The sequence below is a fragment of the Musca autumnalis genome, unplaced genomic scaffold (genome assembly GCF_047663935.1).
Source record: "Musca autumnalis isolate F117 unplaced genomic scaffold, ASM4766393v1 scaffold_4, whole genome shotgun sequence".
Classification (NCBI taxonomy): Eukaryota; Metazoa; Arthropoda; class Insecta; order Diptera; family Muscidae; genus Musca; species Musca autumnalis.
Window position 1 is genome coordinate 136,403,933 of NW_027411977.1, and position 17,787 is coordinate 136,421,719.

The 17,787-nt window shown below is 37.0% G+C and overlaps 1 protein-coding gene across 1 annotated transcript in view; it reads left to right on the forward strand.

The window, feature by feature from the left end:
* The window catches only part of Glut1 (Glucose transporter 1), a 209,758-nt gene extending 196,234 nt beyond the window's left edge, over positions 1–13,524 (forward strand). Inside the window, 3 exon segments of the mRNA XM_073984030.1 lie at positions 1,374–1,610; positions 7,269–8,776; positions 8,857–13,524. Coding sequence (XP_073840131.1) covers positions 1,374–1,610; positions 7,269–8,776; positions 8,857–8,874 — 1,763 coding nt within the window. The 3' untranslated portion in view covers positions 8,875–13,524.
* The last annotated feature ends 4,263 nt before the right edge of the window (positions 13,525–17,787 follow it).

Consider the following 17,787-nt stretch of genomic DNA (forward strand, 5'->3'; position numbering starts at 1 on the left):
TCTCATCAAAATAGGATACCGAAATATGAGGTTGTAATGAAGTCATCACCCTATTCGGTAAACTCATGCTTCTGGTTTTCTTCTATGCTTTTGCAACATTTTCGCAGTTTATGGCAAAAATATTAGTTTTTTTTTTTTTTTCTTTTTTTGCCTTATTAAGGCGAAGGCCATTTTATGGTGATATTTAAATTAATTCTCTTTCAAGTTGAGCTGTTATAACCTAAGAGGTACATTGAAAAATTAGGAATCCACCGAAGTCCCACACATTCCGATCACCAGGCATATTAGAATGTTATTTTAGTGGGTGGACGAAGGCTAAGCTTGGAAACTAGCATTTACACCCCAACTCATTCGAAAATTGTATATTCGAATTATTTAATTCCAAGCCTTTCCTATAGTCCGACTTGGCTGACAATCCTTTTTTTCAATGCTTTGTTACAAATACTATGACAGCTTTTTTCCACTTTTATTTGTATTTGTCATTTTGTATCAGAAGATTTGATCATCAATATTTGTCATCGGAAGCTTTGACAAGTTGATGGTGGCTTAGAACGCAAAGACTAGTTTCCAAGCTTAGCCTTCGTCCACCCACTAAAATAACATTCCAATATGCCTGATTATCGGACTTAACCAGCTGTGGGACTTCGGTGGATTCCTAATTTTTCTATGTACTTCTTAGGTCATAACAGCTCAACTCGAAAGAGAATTAATTCAAAAATATTAGTTGTCATAAATCAGTTTCAAGACAAACCAAGCATAATAGTCTAATTCATTTCATAAATTTCATGCAAAAAAAAAATACTGGCTTCTTTTCTTATAACTGTGATCTTCGCGTTATTCTATTTCTAAACCTTTTGCCCTCTAAATTTTTACAAATAAATAAAATATTAGAAATGTCATAGACATACTATAGTATTGAATGTTTATGCTCGTTATGTGTTTAATGTTATTGGTTGTCCTTAGATAAAAAAGGTGGAATATATTTTGAAATCAAGAAACGTGTAAGCAAACCTTCTTCTTAAATGTTCAAAATATGCTCCACTATGTATTGAAAAAAAAATGTTTATTTTTTATAGTAAAAACAATTTTATTTCTTTTTTTATTCCTAAAAAAAAACTTTATAAATAAATAAACTTTGTTTATAATTTTGCATTAATCATTTATGCGGTAACTTGAATGAATTCTCAACATTCGCCATCTCTACAATATGGACTAATTGGATAAAAAAAATTGAAATTGAAAAACCTCCCAAAAAAAACAAACATCACACATTTCACATTGAATTGAATTGGGTAAAACTATCAAAATTTCAACATCAACATCATTTTACAACAAAAACAATAACATAAAAACAAACAAATTCCTAACTAAAGTCTTTGGTACAACTTCATTTTCATTAACGGTTGAAGGCATGGGTCCATATCCGTTAAGTGATAGCACCAATCTATTGGGGCCCACCACAAGTTTGGCCCCAAATGCGTCGTGTTATACGAATTACGGTACCAACATCCATACGCCAGTTCCTATACGAAAATGTTACTATGATTATCATTATGATCGGGATGATTTTCGTCGTCATTCGGCTCATGGAAGAATGTGTACGTCATCAGGTGAAATTTTCAAATCGTTCTGTGTTCACTAACTCTGTCTCTCTCTGTTTCGTTCATTTACACAAACACATTCACACACCAAATCACAATAACAAGAAAAGAAACACTCTCCCACAAAATGAGAAAAAAAAAACGTATTGAAACACCACCTCACTTGTTGTTCTAACCGTATGTATGTATCTGTTTTGATTAATGTCATTGATAAACTACAACTACACTGTAGACTTCTCAATCGATCGATGACAAATGAAACTGAAATACCAATTATATAAAATTGGCATAACACCAATCAACTGTAAATTCACAAATGTTCATATTTCTGCACCAAAACTTTAAAGTTAAATTACCAAAAAAAAGTGTTTACACAAAAACATCCAACACTGCTTACATTTATCACAAATTTCACAAATTAACAGTAAAATGCGTACTAAATTGTTTGAAAGATTATTTATAAAATTGTGTGTACAAACAATTATATTCTTCATTTTATCAGCTGTGATTATGCTGTACTTCACTTTTTAGGTAATTGATGAATGCATTATTGCAAAGTTGTTACAGTCAAAGAGTGTTCCTTAATGTAATAGTTTACACCATCCAAATTCTGTCCGAGTCTCCCGAACGTCTTGTACTTTGCCTTGGCTTTTTTGTACTTTTTTGTTACTGCCGGACCACTTTAACAGCAAGTAACATGTGTATATATAGTGTGCCTTTTCCCAATATATTAGCATTTCGGCCAAAACTGCCATATTCAGAATATTTATTTCATTCCCAAACAAATTTGCTGCCTGAAAGTTTTTAATTCATTAATTGAATTAATCGAGCTAACATGGCCAACCACTATGCTACGATCGTTTCGCTGGTGGTTTAAGCCAGCTCATCAGGCATATTTTGAATGTAAATGGCTAGAAGACAACGGCTGTTTTTGATAACTTCTATTTATACAACCATTTTTAAAAATTTTTAGATATGAAGTATTTTTCTATATCAAGTCACTCTAGTGTCTTGTCTAGGAATCATTTTCTTAATGCATACACATCTACAATCGAAGGCGGTTTCCTTCATGAATTGTAATGCCTTCCATTTCGGAAGTTTTGTTGATATCATATCAAGAAGTGTTGATATGATAGGTAGACAGTGGCTTAAAACGCTAAGACCTCGACAACATTGTCTGTTTGTTGGAGAGGACCCAGCTTCAAACCTCAGCCGGGGCAGCCGGGCTCTGCTGTGAGTTTCTTTCTTTGTTTATTTATTATTGTCGTTTAGGACGAAGGCCATTATTTTTATGAAAGTTTGTTAATTAATTAATTGAATTTATCGGGCTAACATGGCCTAAGGAATTTGTATTGAAAAATGAATTCTAGCGAAGTACCACACACCCAACCACTATGCTACGATCGTTTCGCTGGTGGTTAAACCAGCTCATCAGGCATATTTTAAATGTAAATGGCTAGAAGACTAAGGCTGATTTTGATAACTTCTACTTATACAACCATTTTTACAAATGTTTAGATATGACGTATTTTTTTCAAGTCACCCTAGAGTCTTTTCTAGGAATCATTTTCTCAATACATACACATGTTCAATCGAAGGGGGTTTGTAGGTTTTCCTATTTTTTTTCAGAATCTCTGTGCACTGGGACATTTTTCAAATATGCATTAAAGAGAAGATTTAGATGTTGCCTGTCGAACAAAACGATTCTAACTCACTGTCCGACAATGGATTTGTCAAGTCTAAAGTGACATTGATATTCCGTATGCTCTGGAGAGGCATCAATAAATGGAACTTAGTTTTTGCTTAGTTTACAAAATTGTCAGATCCTGTTTGGTGGTAGATTCTCCATACAACATATCAGCTCATTGAGTTCAGATTTGTGTTCAGATTTGACCTGGCAAACCAAGCCGATGCCTTACCATTATTTTATTGGTTTATTGTTGTCTTGGCCTCATTTGGGTTTGACGGTATACATTTAATACCATCTCGGGAAATTGGTTCTGCGGCTGTTGTACATTGCAGCGACCCAAAAATATTATTTGGAACTTATAATCCCTAATTTCTTTCCATTTGGTCCAAAAACTTTATATATGAAATTTTATGGCGATCGGTAAACGTCACCCGTGTGTCTAAAAACAAATCCTACAAAAATTTTATGAAAATCGAATCGGACCTATATGTATAGGGCCCAAAATAGCTAAAATCGGTCATGTATATTTGGCCGATTTTTTTTCCGATTTTCCAATCCGATTTTCACAAATTTTTGTAGGATAAATTCTTTTAGTCACAACAATGAACTAATATAGTTTTTTCATCGATGGGAACACTAAAAATTACTATGGAAACAAAGATCAGCCCGGGTTAACGTTAACCGATCGCCTTAAGATTTCATATATAAGGTTTTTGGATCAAATATATAAAATTTAGGTGGTAGGAGTTCCAAAAAATTTTTTTGGGTCGCCCTAACGTATAAGGCTTTAGGCTAAAGAGGGTATATAGAGGGTACCTCATCGAAATAATGATTTATGATGTATGTTTGGACGAAATTCGTTTCCGACAATTTGGAGTCGATTTAGCCATGTCCGTCCGCGTATCTATCTGGCTGGTGCGCACGATAACTCTCGAACGGATCAACCGATTTGAACAAAATTTTGCACTTCGTAATATGTGAGTGATATCGGTCCACCCCTTCGAGTACCTCCCCCACAAAAGTTCAAAATTTTTCTGTAAAATGCTACGAACAGTGGGACCTGATGCCAAAAACGTACAATCGTGGAGTTGCAGAAAGTGAAAACTCCCTGTTTCACTCTACGAAGTTGGAATTGTTGTGTCTAATTTCCATGTATGACTAAACGTTTCAAACAAGTATTTTCGACATCCTTGAACAACTTAGCATGGATGACCGTTTCAAAGCCCACCCAACATTTTCCCGGCTGCGGAACTATTAGGGTGGCTAATGATAGGTTGAGGACCTTGCTCTGCTACTCAACTCCTGGTTCATCCAACTGCTTTAGCACTGAAATTCCGTCAGGTCCAAGCGCTTTGGATGAGTTAGGATAACATCTGCACCATCACCGTACCATCATCGTAAATTTTGTTGGTTTCACTGCGGCGGGAAGAGATCGCAAACGACGTAAAACGCTTTTCTTAAAAAAAGTGTTAAACGGGCGGAATGGGACGGGTACAAAAGTATGTATGGGCTGAAAGAGAACACTCTCGGACATTACTCTGTGAAAACTGATCTTTGTTCCAAGCTGTTCCCTAAAAGTTCTAGTCCACTAAATTTGGAATTGCACTAAAATTTAGTACCTAACGTGTAAACGTTACCGTAATTTATTGAAACGGTTCTTATAGACAACAACCCTACCTACCTAACAAAAACAATGAGCACAGTGTCTGTTATAGTTTCTGAGAAATAGCTATTTCTTTCTCCAGAAATTTGCAAAAATGACATATTGTCCAAAATTGCCATAAAATTGTCGTCTTTAGGAGCACGCCACGCCCACACCTTCCAATATTGTGACCATTTTTTTTTTTTGGGTTCCTTAGTTTCAATATGGTTTCTATTGAATCACATATAGACACTAACAATCGGCGACGACAAAAAATTTGGGGTTTGATCAGGAAAATCGATTCCTCAACCACTGTGCGGCGTTCAGAAGTTATGAAGTCGGGCTCCTGTTGGTGGAGATGATAAGTTGCCAACTCACATCATCCATCAGACCAAGTGATACAATGGATTTGTTAGACGAACTATGGTAGTCTCTTCTAATCCTTGCGGGTGCGTCCTCGTTAACAGTGCAAACTGTGGAGCTACCAGTGCTACGCCAATCTGGTAATTCCCGAGGATTGAATACCATAACTCATGATGCATATTAAAATCTCCTTTGACCAGCCGGTTATCACATTCCAACAATCGCCTGATATGATATGATATGATATGATATGATATGATATGATATGATATGATATTATATGATATGATATGATATGATATGATATGATATGATATGATATGATATGATATGATATGATATGATATGATATGATATGATATGATATGATATGATATGATATGATATGATATGATATGATATGATATGATATGATATGATATGATATGATATGATATGATATGATATGATATGATATGATATGATATGATATGATATGATATGATATGATATGATATGATATGATATGATATGATATGATATGATATGATATGATATGATATGATATGATATGATATGATATGATATGATATGATATGATATGATATGATATGTGAAAACTGATCTTTGTTCCAAGCTGTTCCCTAAAAGTTCTAGTCCACTAAATTTGGAAAACAATAGAAAAGCCGACTTCATAACCTCTGAACGTCGCAGTTTCTTGACCCATGGAAAGGCCAATTGCCAAGGATTCAGTGAACACACCAACCAATACTTCAGAGAAATGCAAAATCCCTTTGAAGTTCGGAGAGCTGTTGCCCCTCGCCATATTACCAATGTTCGAATATTTGAAATAAAACATAATTTCCCAGCAGAGGCGGCGGTGAGCACCCCGATAGCGTCCGGACAAAGAGAGGTGTTTTACGTCGTCGATCTATTCCAGTCGAGGAGGAACCACAACAATTTACTCAGGGTGATGTTGCAGATTTTATCCAGAATTTTTTGAAATAACTACTAAAAAACTCCATATTGCATTGTATAACACTAGGTTATACTACCTTCTAAAATAATGTAATATTGAGTTTTTAGTGTTTATTTCGAAAGATTCCGGTTAAATCTTTATCGTCAACTTGATTTTTTGGGCATGTGGGTTAGGCCGTTTTGGCACTGAGCGCCTCAATTAGATGCTGTTGTGACGACTTGTCAATATTTCCATTTCTTTAAAGTCTTGGATATCCAAATAGGTGGTGGTACTTTGGTGTCAAGTATCAAGAATTATGTATACTAAAGGGTTATTTAGTGATATTCGCTTAATAGTAATATCCAAGAAGGTCCACGTTGTAATTAGAAAACAGTAATAGCAAGTAGCTTTGATGGAATAAAATAAGGACCAAGATAAGTTCTCACATGGTCGGTCTTTTCGACTACACTCGATTTTTATTTGATTATATAAATTTCAATTAAGCTTTAACCCCAAAACAAAACCAACCAGCACCGCAAACATCAACACCTACTCACCCCACTTTAACTGTGAAACTTGCCAGAAAAGAAAGAAAAGTCTTTGTTCGTCGTCTTCGTTTGTAAATATCCAATTAACCATAAAAAGTGTACCGCAAAATGGATAAATATTCATCTATCAGCTACCGCTTAGCTAAGCTAATTCTTCTTATGTTTTCCAATTTATTCATTTTTAAACTTTAATTAACCTCTTTTGAATTTTTGACAATAGCATGTCTTAGGAATGCATGAAACAGCCAAACAAAAGTCGGCAAGTATGACTAAAAAGGCAGCATGATCATGCTTTTTTATAATCACAAATAATAATAACAATTCCCCCTGCTTACTAATTTCCCCTTCCAATACTAAGAGCACGCTTCCATAAAGTTTATCCAATAAAATAAGAAAGACAACCGGATAATTTTTTTCCACCTCAATATAAACTTAATTTTTACTAAAATCCCAATTTGTTTTACTTTTGACATTTAATACAATATAGCTGCATCCGAGCGTTGTTTAGGAGACGGCCGAAATACACACCAGGGCCGGAACGCTGCCTCTGTGCCCCATCACCTTCGTCAGCAAGTACATGCCTACCAGAACAACGGGCCTTGACTGAGGAACGACTCACTTCCTGAAACTGCCAGTGTACATTCAACGAGCGCTGAACCAACCCAACAGCAGCAGCAGCCACCACAACACCAGTCGCAATCTAAACTACAAAAACAACACTCCAATGAACAGCCAACCGAGCAACACCATCATCATCACGTACACTGTAGCTATGAAAAGGATATTGTATGTGATGAATCTCAAATGCACCAACACCATCAGCAGCAGCCGCATCAACAGCCGACAACAAAGCACAACGAGCACTGGCAACAAAGCAACACCAACACTGCGACCACCACCACTTGCACCGCCGACTACTCACTGCCGTTCAATCAAACCGATACACAAACACCACAACAGCAGCATCGTCATCAACATATGCCACGCAAGCAATCTTCGCACGGTCACAGCCACAGTCCACATCCAAGTCGACATACTTCCCCTCACAGTCGTCACACCTCTCCACACAGTCGTCATACATCACCTCATAGTCGCCATACATCACCGCATAGCCGTCACACATCACCTCACAGTCGCCATACCTCACCTCATAGTCGCCATACCTCACCGCATAGCCGCCATACATCGCCGCATGGAGGTGGACATGGTCACAGCCACAGTCATGGCCATTCCCATTCATCACCGCATCAGTCGACACACCATCACCTACATGATCAGCAGCACCAACAGAATGGTCCCGATTCCACCGAACCGTTTGTTCGTAACAGTGCATTGAGGGCATCGGTCAGAAGTACTTCTTCCCATATGCATGCAGCACGTCATCATTCCCATCATCATCATCGTAGGCGCAAACCTATTACAAATGGGGGAAATAACGAAGTCGACCTCCAGCATCACCATGACGCTCCATTACATTCGGTTTTACGCAACCAAACCACAACACACAATGCTCACACATGCACTCGTCGTCACCGCTCTGTGACAGATCTGTCAAATGCATCCCTGAACACCTGCAACGATCCGACTTGCACCGATCGAGAAGTTCAGGAAATTTTTGTGCACAAATCGTCAGCCTGTTGCTCCGGTTCACGACCAGAGTTAGCTCAATATTTTGCAGAGGATCTCTACGGTACTTCGTCGCGAAGACCTTCGTCCTGCTGCACTTCTTCCGATTATTGCTATCAAACCGATTCTACAAGCCTCTATGGATCGCGTTCCTCACTGAGTCGCAACAATTCGGTCAAGTCCGCCTCGGTTACGTTGAGGAAGAAAAAAATAAGCCAGCAGCGTCAGCCCAGTTATCACTCAATATCTCTGCGCGCACTGAACGCTGATTCCCGGCCCAGCAGTAATATGGGCTCCCTGGCTTCCATATTCGATCGTGCCAAACAATATGCTGAAACTGGCGAAAAGCTACATGGCTCTGCGTCCAAGGTAACTATAGAAAGACAAACTTCGAAAGATGCTTTAAGTAATGACCTACCTGAATATGCTTGTTCTCCCTCCCCGATAAGATGGAGCTTCCTGGCTGATGGTAAAAACGACAAAGATGCTGGCGACAACACAACAACACAATCCAAGACCGATACAGCTGAGAGAAATGGTGCCAAATCAAAGCCGTCACAGCCGCCAGAGCACAAACGAGCTTCGGAGAAACAACATCACTCCTCTCACCAACACCACTACCAACAACCCCAAAAACCAGAACGAAGCCGCAAGGAACACCGAACAGCCGAACAACCCCAGAAGCCGCCAAGGTCTCAATCTCAACACCGCAAATCAATTCCCTCAGACGATGTAAGGCCTTCAACATCAGTGCGCAAATGTTGCGACAGTCCTTGTAAATATGAGGAGTCTACCATGGTCCAGTTCCATCAGGATGGAGAGACCTTTAATAACTGTTGCAGCAATTACATACAATGCAACACCTATCTGGATCAGGATCTGCAAATCACTAGTGAAGATATACACCACTATCTGGCCAAGGGTCAACAGGATGTTGGCAATATATTGAACAACACCAAAACATATCCCTTCCAGCCGAGCAATGCCTTGGAGTTCCAGTATAAGAACAATTTTGCCAATAACAACACTGCCACCAATACATTGTCTTCGGTAGAGGGGGCCGAGAGCATGCGCAGCTATGACAGTCGTTACCGGCGCAATTCCAGCAAAGAGACCAATCTCAATCAAAATACTTCGGCATCCGAAAGTTGTGCAGGTGGAGCAGGTTGTCCAGGATCATCTTCAAACAGCCACCAACAACCGTTGTCGCCAGCCAACATCAACCTATCGTCGAGCACAAATAATATTAACATAGTTTTCAGTACATCCACGGAACGCAATGCCAATGAGGTGAAGTTCATCAACACGACTTCGCGTACGGCCACATCAATGGTAACATCGGAAAGCTCCTATCTACCGTATAGCTATCCGTCGTACGACTACACCAACATGTCGGCCAACTCAACATTTGACAAACCGCTGGGAATCGATGAAATACCCACAAACATGAATAGAGGTGATGATGCGACGGGTGGTGGTACTACATCCTCAAGTCAACATTCTTCATCGCTGCATTCGCCTGAACCACGAGGTGTTTCTTTTGAATCTTTTGACGCTGCTTCGGGTCACAATTTGATTTCATCGCATCGCGGCAGTTGCCAGTATTCACCAACAACAACACCACGTTCTCCAATATCACCCGGTTCACCAGCTTGCTCTTCAACATATTCGGCGTCGATAAATCCCTCGACAACGTCATATGTGCATTTGCAACAACATCATCCGCACTATGATTATCCGCCGGGCATTCAACGTTCACATGTTCACGCTCACACGCATTCACATCACTCGCATCATCATCTACACGATCATCATTTGCGAGAAAGTTTTAAGATAAGTAATGCTTTGAAGAAAGTTCGCAAGAGAGCACGCAAGTATACAGACTTTTTACGGAAGAAGTGAGCTGTAAATGTATAATAAGCCAGAAAGGAGAGAGAGGTGGGAGAATAGAGTTTGGAATGTAAAGTAATTGTTTCATTGGAATGTAAAGTAATTGACCGTGCTTTCTGTTAGGTTTAATATTACCTGGAAGCGTTTTTATAATGGGTTTATCAGCTGAGATTCATCTCTTCGAGAATTGTTTAAGAAATTACACAATGTCGTCAGCTATGATATTGTCTTTCTGGAACATATCAAATCCTTCGTTCTCTCCCTAAAGGGACACATTGAATGATAGAAAAGAAGTTGTACAGGATCACATACTGATGTTCGCTATACATTGGAAATTTTGCTTTATTCCTACTTTTAAGTGGTGTAGAATTATTACTGTTTTATATACTACAAGTCACTCATATTTTACGGACGTATGTGAATTTAAAGCAAGCGTTAAACATTCCAGATTCGGCGTTAAAATGAGATTCTAAAAGTTGTTTTAGAATTTAAAAGTACTAGACAAACAAAGGGTAACAAAGGATACAAGGACAGACCAAAGTAGTGTAGACCCCATATATGTACATATGTATATATTAATCGAAGTTCACACTAGAGTGGGTTTCATGAAACTTTCAGGTATTTATAGATCGAGTTTTTCACTAAAACAACTTCATGATATTATTATAGTATGGAACTCAATCTAGGAACGATTGATTTCATGTCATTGTTTCAACAAAAACTCTCTAGTGTGGCCAAGGACTTACTTATCGTCGGTGTCATGCTTAAGTGTTCCATACGCCATTTTTGACTTTTTGAGATACAGATGGTTTCTAGGGTTTTCCGGTATGCTCTTTCTGAATTTCTAGTCGGCTTTCTCCTATCTGCTCTAGTTTCCGAGATATCCACGCCTCGACTGGAAAGCATAAACTTTTTTCAGTTATGAAATTAATATTTTAAAAACTTACAATTTTTTTGTCACTTTGTTCCATGTGATTTACAATATTTCACATTTGTGTCATAAGTGCGGATATGGAACAATTCGACAAAAATTCTTTTTTTTAAAAAATCTCTATAACTTTTATATTCCAATACATATTCCTCTAAATTTTTGCAAATATGTTCTATACACTATTATTAATATTTCAAGTCAAAAATATGAATATTTGCTTTAGCCAGCTCCACACAGTTGTGACGCAAAACATTAAAATGCGATTATCTCAAAACAGGCAAATGGCGTATGGAACACTTAAGCATGACACCGACGTTATGTTCTAAGTCCCCAATTAATAGAGAACTTTGCAAAGGCCGCTTTACATTCGAAAGTGTGAAACCACACCACTAAGGCAATTATATCCAGCCTAATGAATGGTTTCTCAAATCGGAAGGTCTCACGGAACTAGTTCGGTGGTCACAGCGAGATCATGTAGGAACGGTCGTCCTAATGCTTCTAATGTTCGTTGCGATAGCAGTAGCAGTGGTGTGGAATATGTAGGCGCCTTGCATGGTTACCTATATCAGCATTGTGGTTATCCATATACTGATGAATGTTTCCACGCAGAATTTATATAGAACTTGTTCCATTGCTTAGGTGCTAACGTTGTTGAAGGCATCTTCTATATCCCAAAAGGCGACTAAGGTGTATTGCTTGTGTTCTAAGGACTACTCAATAGTCCTAACTACTTCGTATAGAGCTGTATCTGTCTTTTTCCCAATTCGTTCCTATGGGAGTGCGGAAACATTTTATTGGCGTCGATTTTTCAGATATGTTGAAAAGTAGCCAATTGTAATCAGAGAAGGACTTCTTATCGGATACTGTCCCATTATCTATTTCGATTTAACGTCTATCGGATACTACATTGAGATCAATGACATATTTGCACGCCCTAAAGTTATCCGAGCTTGGAAATACAAAAGTTGGGTTATTATTAGTATTTACGAAATCTAAGGTATGTCTTGATGACAATGATGATGGTTTTGTGAGGATGAATGGCCCTCATGGTACTCCAGACATCACTTGGTGGTGCTTCTCTCGAGTGGGTCTTGTTACATACAACATGTGATAAGAAACTGCTTACCATTCTCATGTTCCACTCTTTGCCAGACCTTTCAGCAACATTGGGCCGTTGCATTCTATTCTGGGAAGTCAAACTCTTTCATGAGGTCTCATTGGGGGTTTCCTTAGGCTCATGTGGTCCAAAGCATCGCTGAGCTTGTCGAATGCATGGCTTGAAATCCTTTGAAAACTCGTCCATGCATTTGATGATCCTGACCTCGCTAGGGTCGAAATGGTACACAGAAGAATCTTCGTTTGCAACATAACTTCTTCGGTCAACTAAGTTTCAACGTTACCTCATCCCACTGTGGTGGTAGGAGACAACCTTCCTTTCTTGTCGTTAGCCACAGCATTAGTTATTGAATATACAGTTAAGTTGTGCTTTATATTCTTCCTCTTAGAGGGGTTTATGTCCTTTGTCCGAAAACGTTCTAGCTTGAAGGTAGATGGACCATCATAGTTTCAGAGATTTTGGCTCTCTCATAATTCTCGACAATTTTAGTATACCATCTGCAGTATTCTTTAGTATACCATCTGCAGTATTCTTGTACCATCTGCAGTATTCTTGGTAATTTTTCCGAACTTCGCCTTTTGGTCAAGGCTTTCCGAATGTCGGACGGCCTTTTTTGTTGTTGGTATCCAGACGTTATCATCTTTCGTAGGTTGCCGGAGAGTCGTCGCCTTTTTAGTATTTCTCTGATGACATGTGCAAGAACTATTTCCAGTGCTATATGCATTTAGACAGTTAGTTACCAGCTCTTGAACCCGGAAGAGTTGCCAGACTGCAACCGAGAGTTTCTGTTTCGGCCTTTGATTTTTGATTTGTACTTTTCTCCATATGTTTTTCCTTGTCCTTGCGACAAAACCCTCCCTCTTTCTCAACTGTGCTAGGGACCGTGTTTGGTGGAGTTCTAATGATACATAATGTGAGTGTATTTTAATCAGCGAAAATTAAGAAGAAATATGTACATATCAGTCGGTTTTCCAGAGAAGATATACACTCAGCTTTTTATAGTAAAAGGCGTCCACCAATGGACAGATCGAAAAGCGGCAACGCGTACCACATTTTTAACAAATATTTATTTAAATAAAATTCAAGTTATAGTAAACGAATTATGTAACACTTTTTCGGTAAAATTAACAGACAACATAACATAGCGAAAATTTTCATTATTTCAAAAAAAAAAAAAATAAAAAATAATTGAATTTTATTTTTAGCGGTTTTTCTGCTAGGGTGATTTACGGAAGAATTTGCATTGCAATGAAATAGTTAATACATGTTCAGTTTTAGGTAGAGCTCCTCGAAGATAACGAGTTTTACCAGAAGTGTAGTCTCCACTCGTCTGAAAAATAAGAGTGGAAGTCAAAATGTTCGAAATAGAGTAGAAGCTTACTCCAAGAGTGTAATCGAGTAGAATAACAATTTTTTTGTTTCGATTTGTGTTTTTGTGTTTGTTTCGTTTCCAGCTGTGGATTGAGACAATGCCCACACTTACAAATAAAATAACGGTATGACAAAAACTAAAACAGTACTCGGCAAGAATATGCCCGATTTCGAACGAAAACGAGCAAACATACGCGCTCTTATTCCAAGGTGTACTCTCGCTCCAATTCGAGTAGAAACTCACTCGGAGATCTGGTTTTAGGTCTGTTTTGTAGCAGTTGTGCTATATGACAAAATATTTTTGTCTGTGCATGCTTTAAGTTCCACATGTATGGACTGGTCCTACACTATTGTCCAAAGCCAGGCTTTGAAAAATTTCATTGCCAAACAATACAGAGCTTTCTTTGAGAATTTCAACGAGATTTGTAAGGCTCAGTAATGTTATTCACAGTCTTCGATTTCTTAAATCGAACGTATTTACATCTTATAATTAATAAACCATAGCTTCGTTCTCGTACTTTTTAATGGTAAAACTCGTAAAAGAGAGAACTGCAAAAAATTAGTTTTCACACACAAGTTTTTTGAAATAGTTCGGGAACGGAAAAATTGAAAATACGTCAAAATAACTGGAACAAATGTCAAAGTCGGCATATCAGCCAATCAGACGCCGGCAACCATGTTACTATTTTTTTACTCGCCCAAATTTGTCGTGTAAAAAGTTTTTAAAGAGAGCGTCATTCAGCGCCATTTTTGTTTAAAGAGAAGTGAACATTTTACAACTTTTTTGTGTACGGGAACGCTTTTTCGAGTAAAATGTGTAAAAGTCGTAAAAATTGTAAAAACTTTTTAGTTCTGGAACACAGCTCATATTTATTTAGTAACATCTCTCTGAACTATTTTCTTGGAATATCAACCTGTTAAAAATACTTCTGAATTGAAAGCCATTTCCAAGGTAAGGTCAAGAATCTCAAATGAATGTGGCGCCTTAGAAAAGCTAAGAGGTGCAGATAAATCACATTTTTCTCAATCCAATATCGCTTATCCCATATGCACCATTCACCAGGCTTTGCTTTTTGCCACGCTTGAGCATGAAAACAATTTTTTAAGAAAGCACTTTACTCTCCGAGCACAGAGAGAGATTTTACAACACATATTTGTAGAAATATTGGCTATATGTTATTAATGCAAACCATTCTCTATATCTCCCTCTCTCTCTCCCTGTCATTGTTAAAGGCTCAACAAATTTCTCACCTTATTTTGGGCGTAAATATGTGGTTTTACATGTGAGGAATAGAACACAAAGCTTGGAAAGAGAAACTCATTAAAAAGTCTATCTACGCCTCTCTTAGTGTGTGAGTAACAACAAAAACAATTGTTATGCAATTTTTTGTGATGGCAAAATTCTGTGGAACTACACTGTGAAAAAAATCAATACCATCTTGTAAATCCCCAAGCAATGATGTGAAAGAAACACAAAACACTGAATAGTTTAAGTTAAGCAATCAATTAAATTAAATTGAAACTATCTAAACAAGCAATAAAAACGAAAACTATTTGAATAGCAAGAAAAAATGAAAAACAAAACTAAATACACTCAAAGAAATCATATGAATAATGTTAACAACATGTAAAAAATTAAGTTATACACTGCCAAAAAAAATATAACACGGATATAAAATCCCAACACTTGAACGAACGAACAAAATCTAGTTTATTTCTCATTTCACAAAGAAATAAAACAAAACCCATCATGGTAAATGGAAGCTCGTTGAAGGCTGTTGCATTGCTTCATTACATAAGAAACAAAAGTAAATAAAAGAAACAATACAAGAAACAGATTCCTTTCAAAACATTTTATATATAGTGCACTTTAAATTACAATTATCATGGACATGGTGCAACAAATATATTCTAAAAAATCAGACAACAACAAACATCTCTCACACAACGACTTCATATAAATAATACAACAACAAAAACAAGTAAAACATAAAAAATAAACTAAAATTTCCCAACAAAATTAAAAATTATATTTAAAAAAAATCAAACAAAATGTAGGTTTAGCTTAGCAAAAAAACAAATACACTTAAACAAATTACATTTACTTAGTTAAATAATAAAATAATATAGGCAAATTGTTTATAAGCAACAAAATAAAGATTGATAATGCGAAGAAAAGCAAACAGTATGTAAGAATAAACAAATTGTGTAAGTACACGATATAGACATACATATATATAGAAAGAAATTCCTCTAGGCCCGGTCCTTACCACCACCACCCAATTCAATAACAAAAGTAAACTGCACTTCAAAGAACAACAACCAAAAAATACTACAACAAATATCCCCCCAAATAGATCCCACTTTGTATTAAAAACAAAATAGTAATAACAACAAGCTGTACACTAAATCAAATTATTTCCATTTTCAATTGTTTTGAACACATTGGCTGAAAAGTTCCGAACATGAATAATATTGAATAATAAATTTCATTATTAATGTTTACATACAGGTTTTAAACAACTTTGATGCTTGCTCAATTAAGAGAGAATTCTCCATTTAATAAAATTTCAAAGCCGTTTCAAACTCTGTATGACTTCTAAACAATATTTGCATAAAATGTATTCTTAAAAGTAAAACAGACGTAGATCCTTAATCCTTCCTAGATTTGTTTAGTTTATGAACTATGCACAAAAAAACTTTTCCGATAAACAGCTTTATCAAAATTTGTATTTTTTGTAACTTACTAAAATGTAACTAACATTTTGAAAGACGACAAGTTATTATGTTTTCAATAAATAACTATCGGAACGAACAAAGCACGTCAAATGCTTGGGGAAATGTTTGATAAACACGGTTGCAAAGATGACAATTCGTTTATCAATTGCACAAAAAACTTTTCCGAAAAACAGCTTTACCAAAATTTGTATTTTGTAACTTACTAAAATGTAACTAACATTTTGAAAGACGATGAAATACAAGTTATTATGTTTTCAATAAATAATTATCGGAACAAACAAAGCACCTCAAAAAACTGAGAATGCTTGGGGAAATGTTTGATAAACACGGTTGTATATATGACAATTCGTTTATCAATTCTTTCCTGCGTGAAGTTATTACCGGAAACAAAATCACTACCATTTCTTTAACACGCATACTCTACGCACAGAATCGGCGTTAACGTAAATAGCTCAAATGCCCAAGCACTTGTGAGTAGGAAATGATGTTGCTTGGTCTCTACTGTCCCATCAATGAACTAGTTGAGTTGAACGATTCATTGAAAAGAGCGTTATTTCATGCATAGTTCAGTTCAATGTAGAACGGGGCTTCTCAAAATATTTCGTCAATTCGTGATGGTAAGACAGTCTTTCCATAATTAAATAAAGCCAGATAAAACAAGTAAGAAAGTATCAGTCAGCTGTGCAGACGGAGATATACCCTCAGCCACTGACAAAAAACACTGACAAAAAAACTAAACACAATAATTACGCCGTATATAAAATATATTGATTTTGTATCACGAGCTTGCTTTAAAATACGTATGTACCGTAATGTGGGGCTATACCAAATCATTGACATGTGTATACCAAACACTTGAAAGAAATTTTCGAAAAAGTTTTAGAGTTACCTTGCACAATAGCCATTTTAGTATGTGCCGGCAGGGTTTTGTAGCTTATGCGCCATTATCTTAGGAAGTATTGACTTACTCCGGAAAAGAATGCACCTTTGTAAATGAGGGCTCGAACAACCTACTGAAAAAGAATCAAAACGATGCGAGAGGGGCTCTTAAAGTACACAAATTTTGTGTAGGAGGTGCCCGAAGGAATGGACCGATATAGTCTATATTCCAACCTGATACATGACTGGATGAAACAATACTATGTACGAAGTCTGCACCAATCAGAAACTCCCTGCGAGAATTATCTTGCGGATTTGCCATTTTGGTTGGTGCTGTCTGGGTTTCATGGAGCTTTTAGGCCAATATCTCAGGAAGTATGGAATTGATACATGACTGAATGAAATAATACGATGTGCAAACTCTGCACCAATCAGAAACTCCCTGCGAGAACT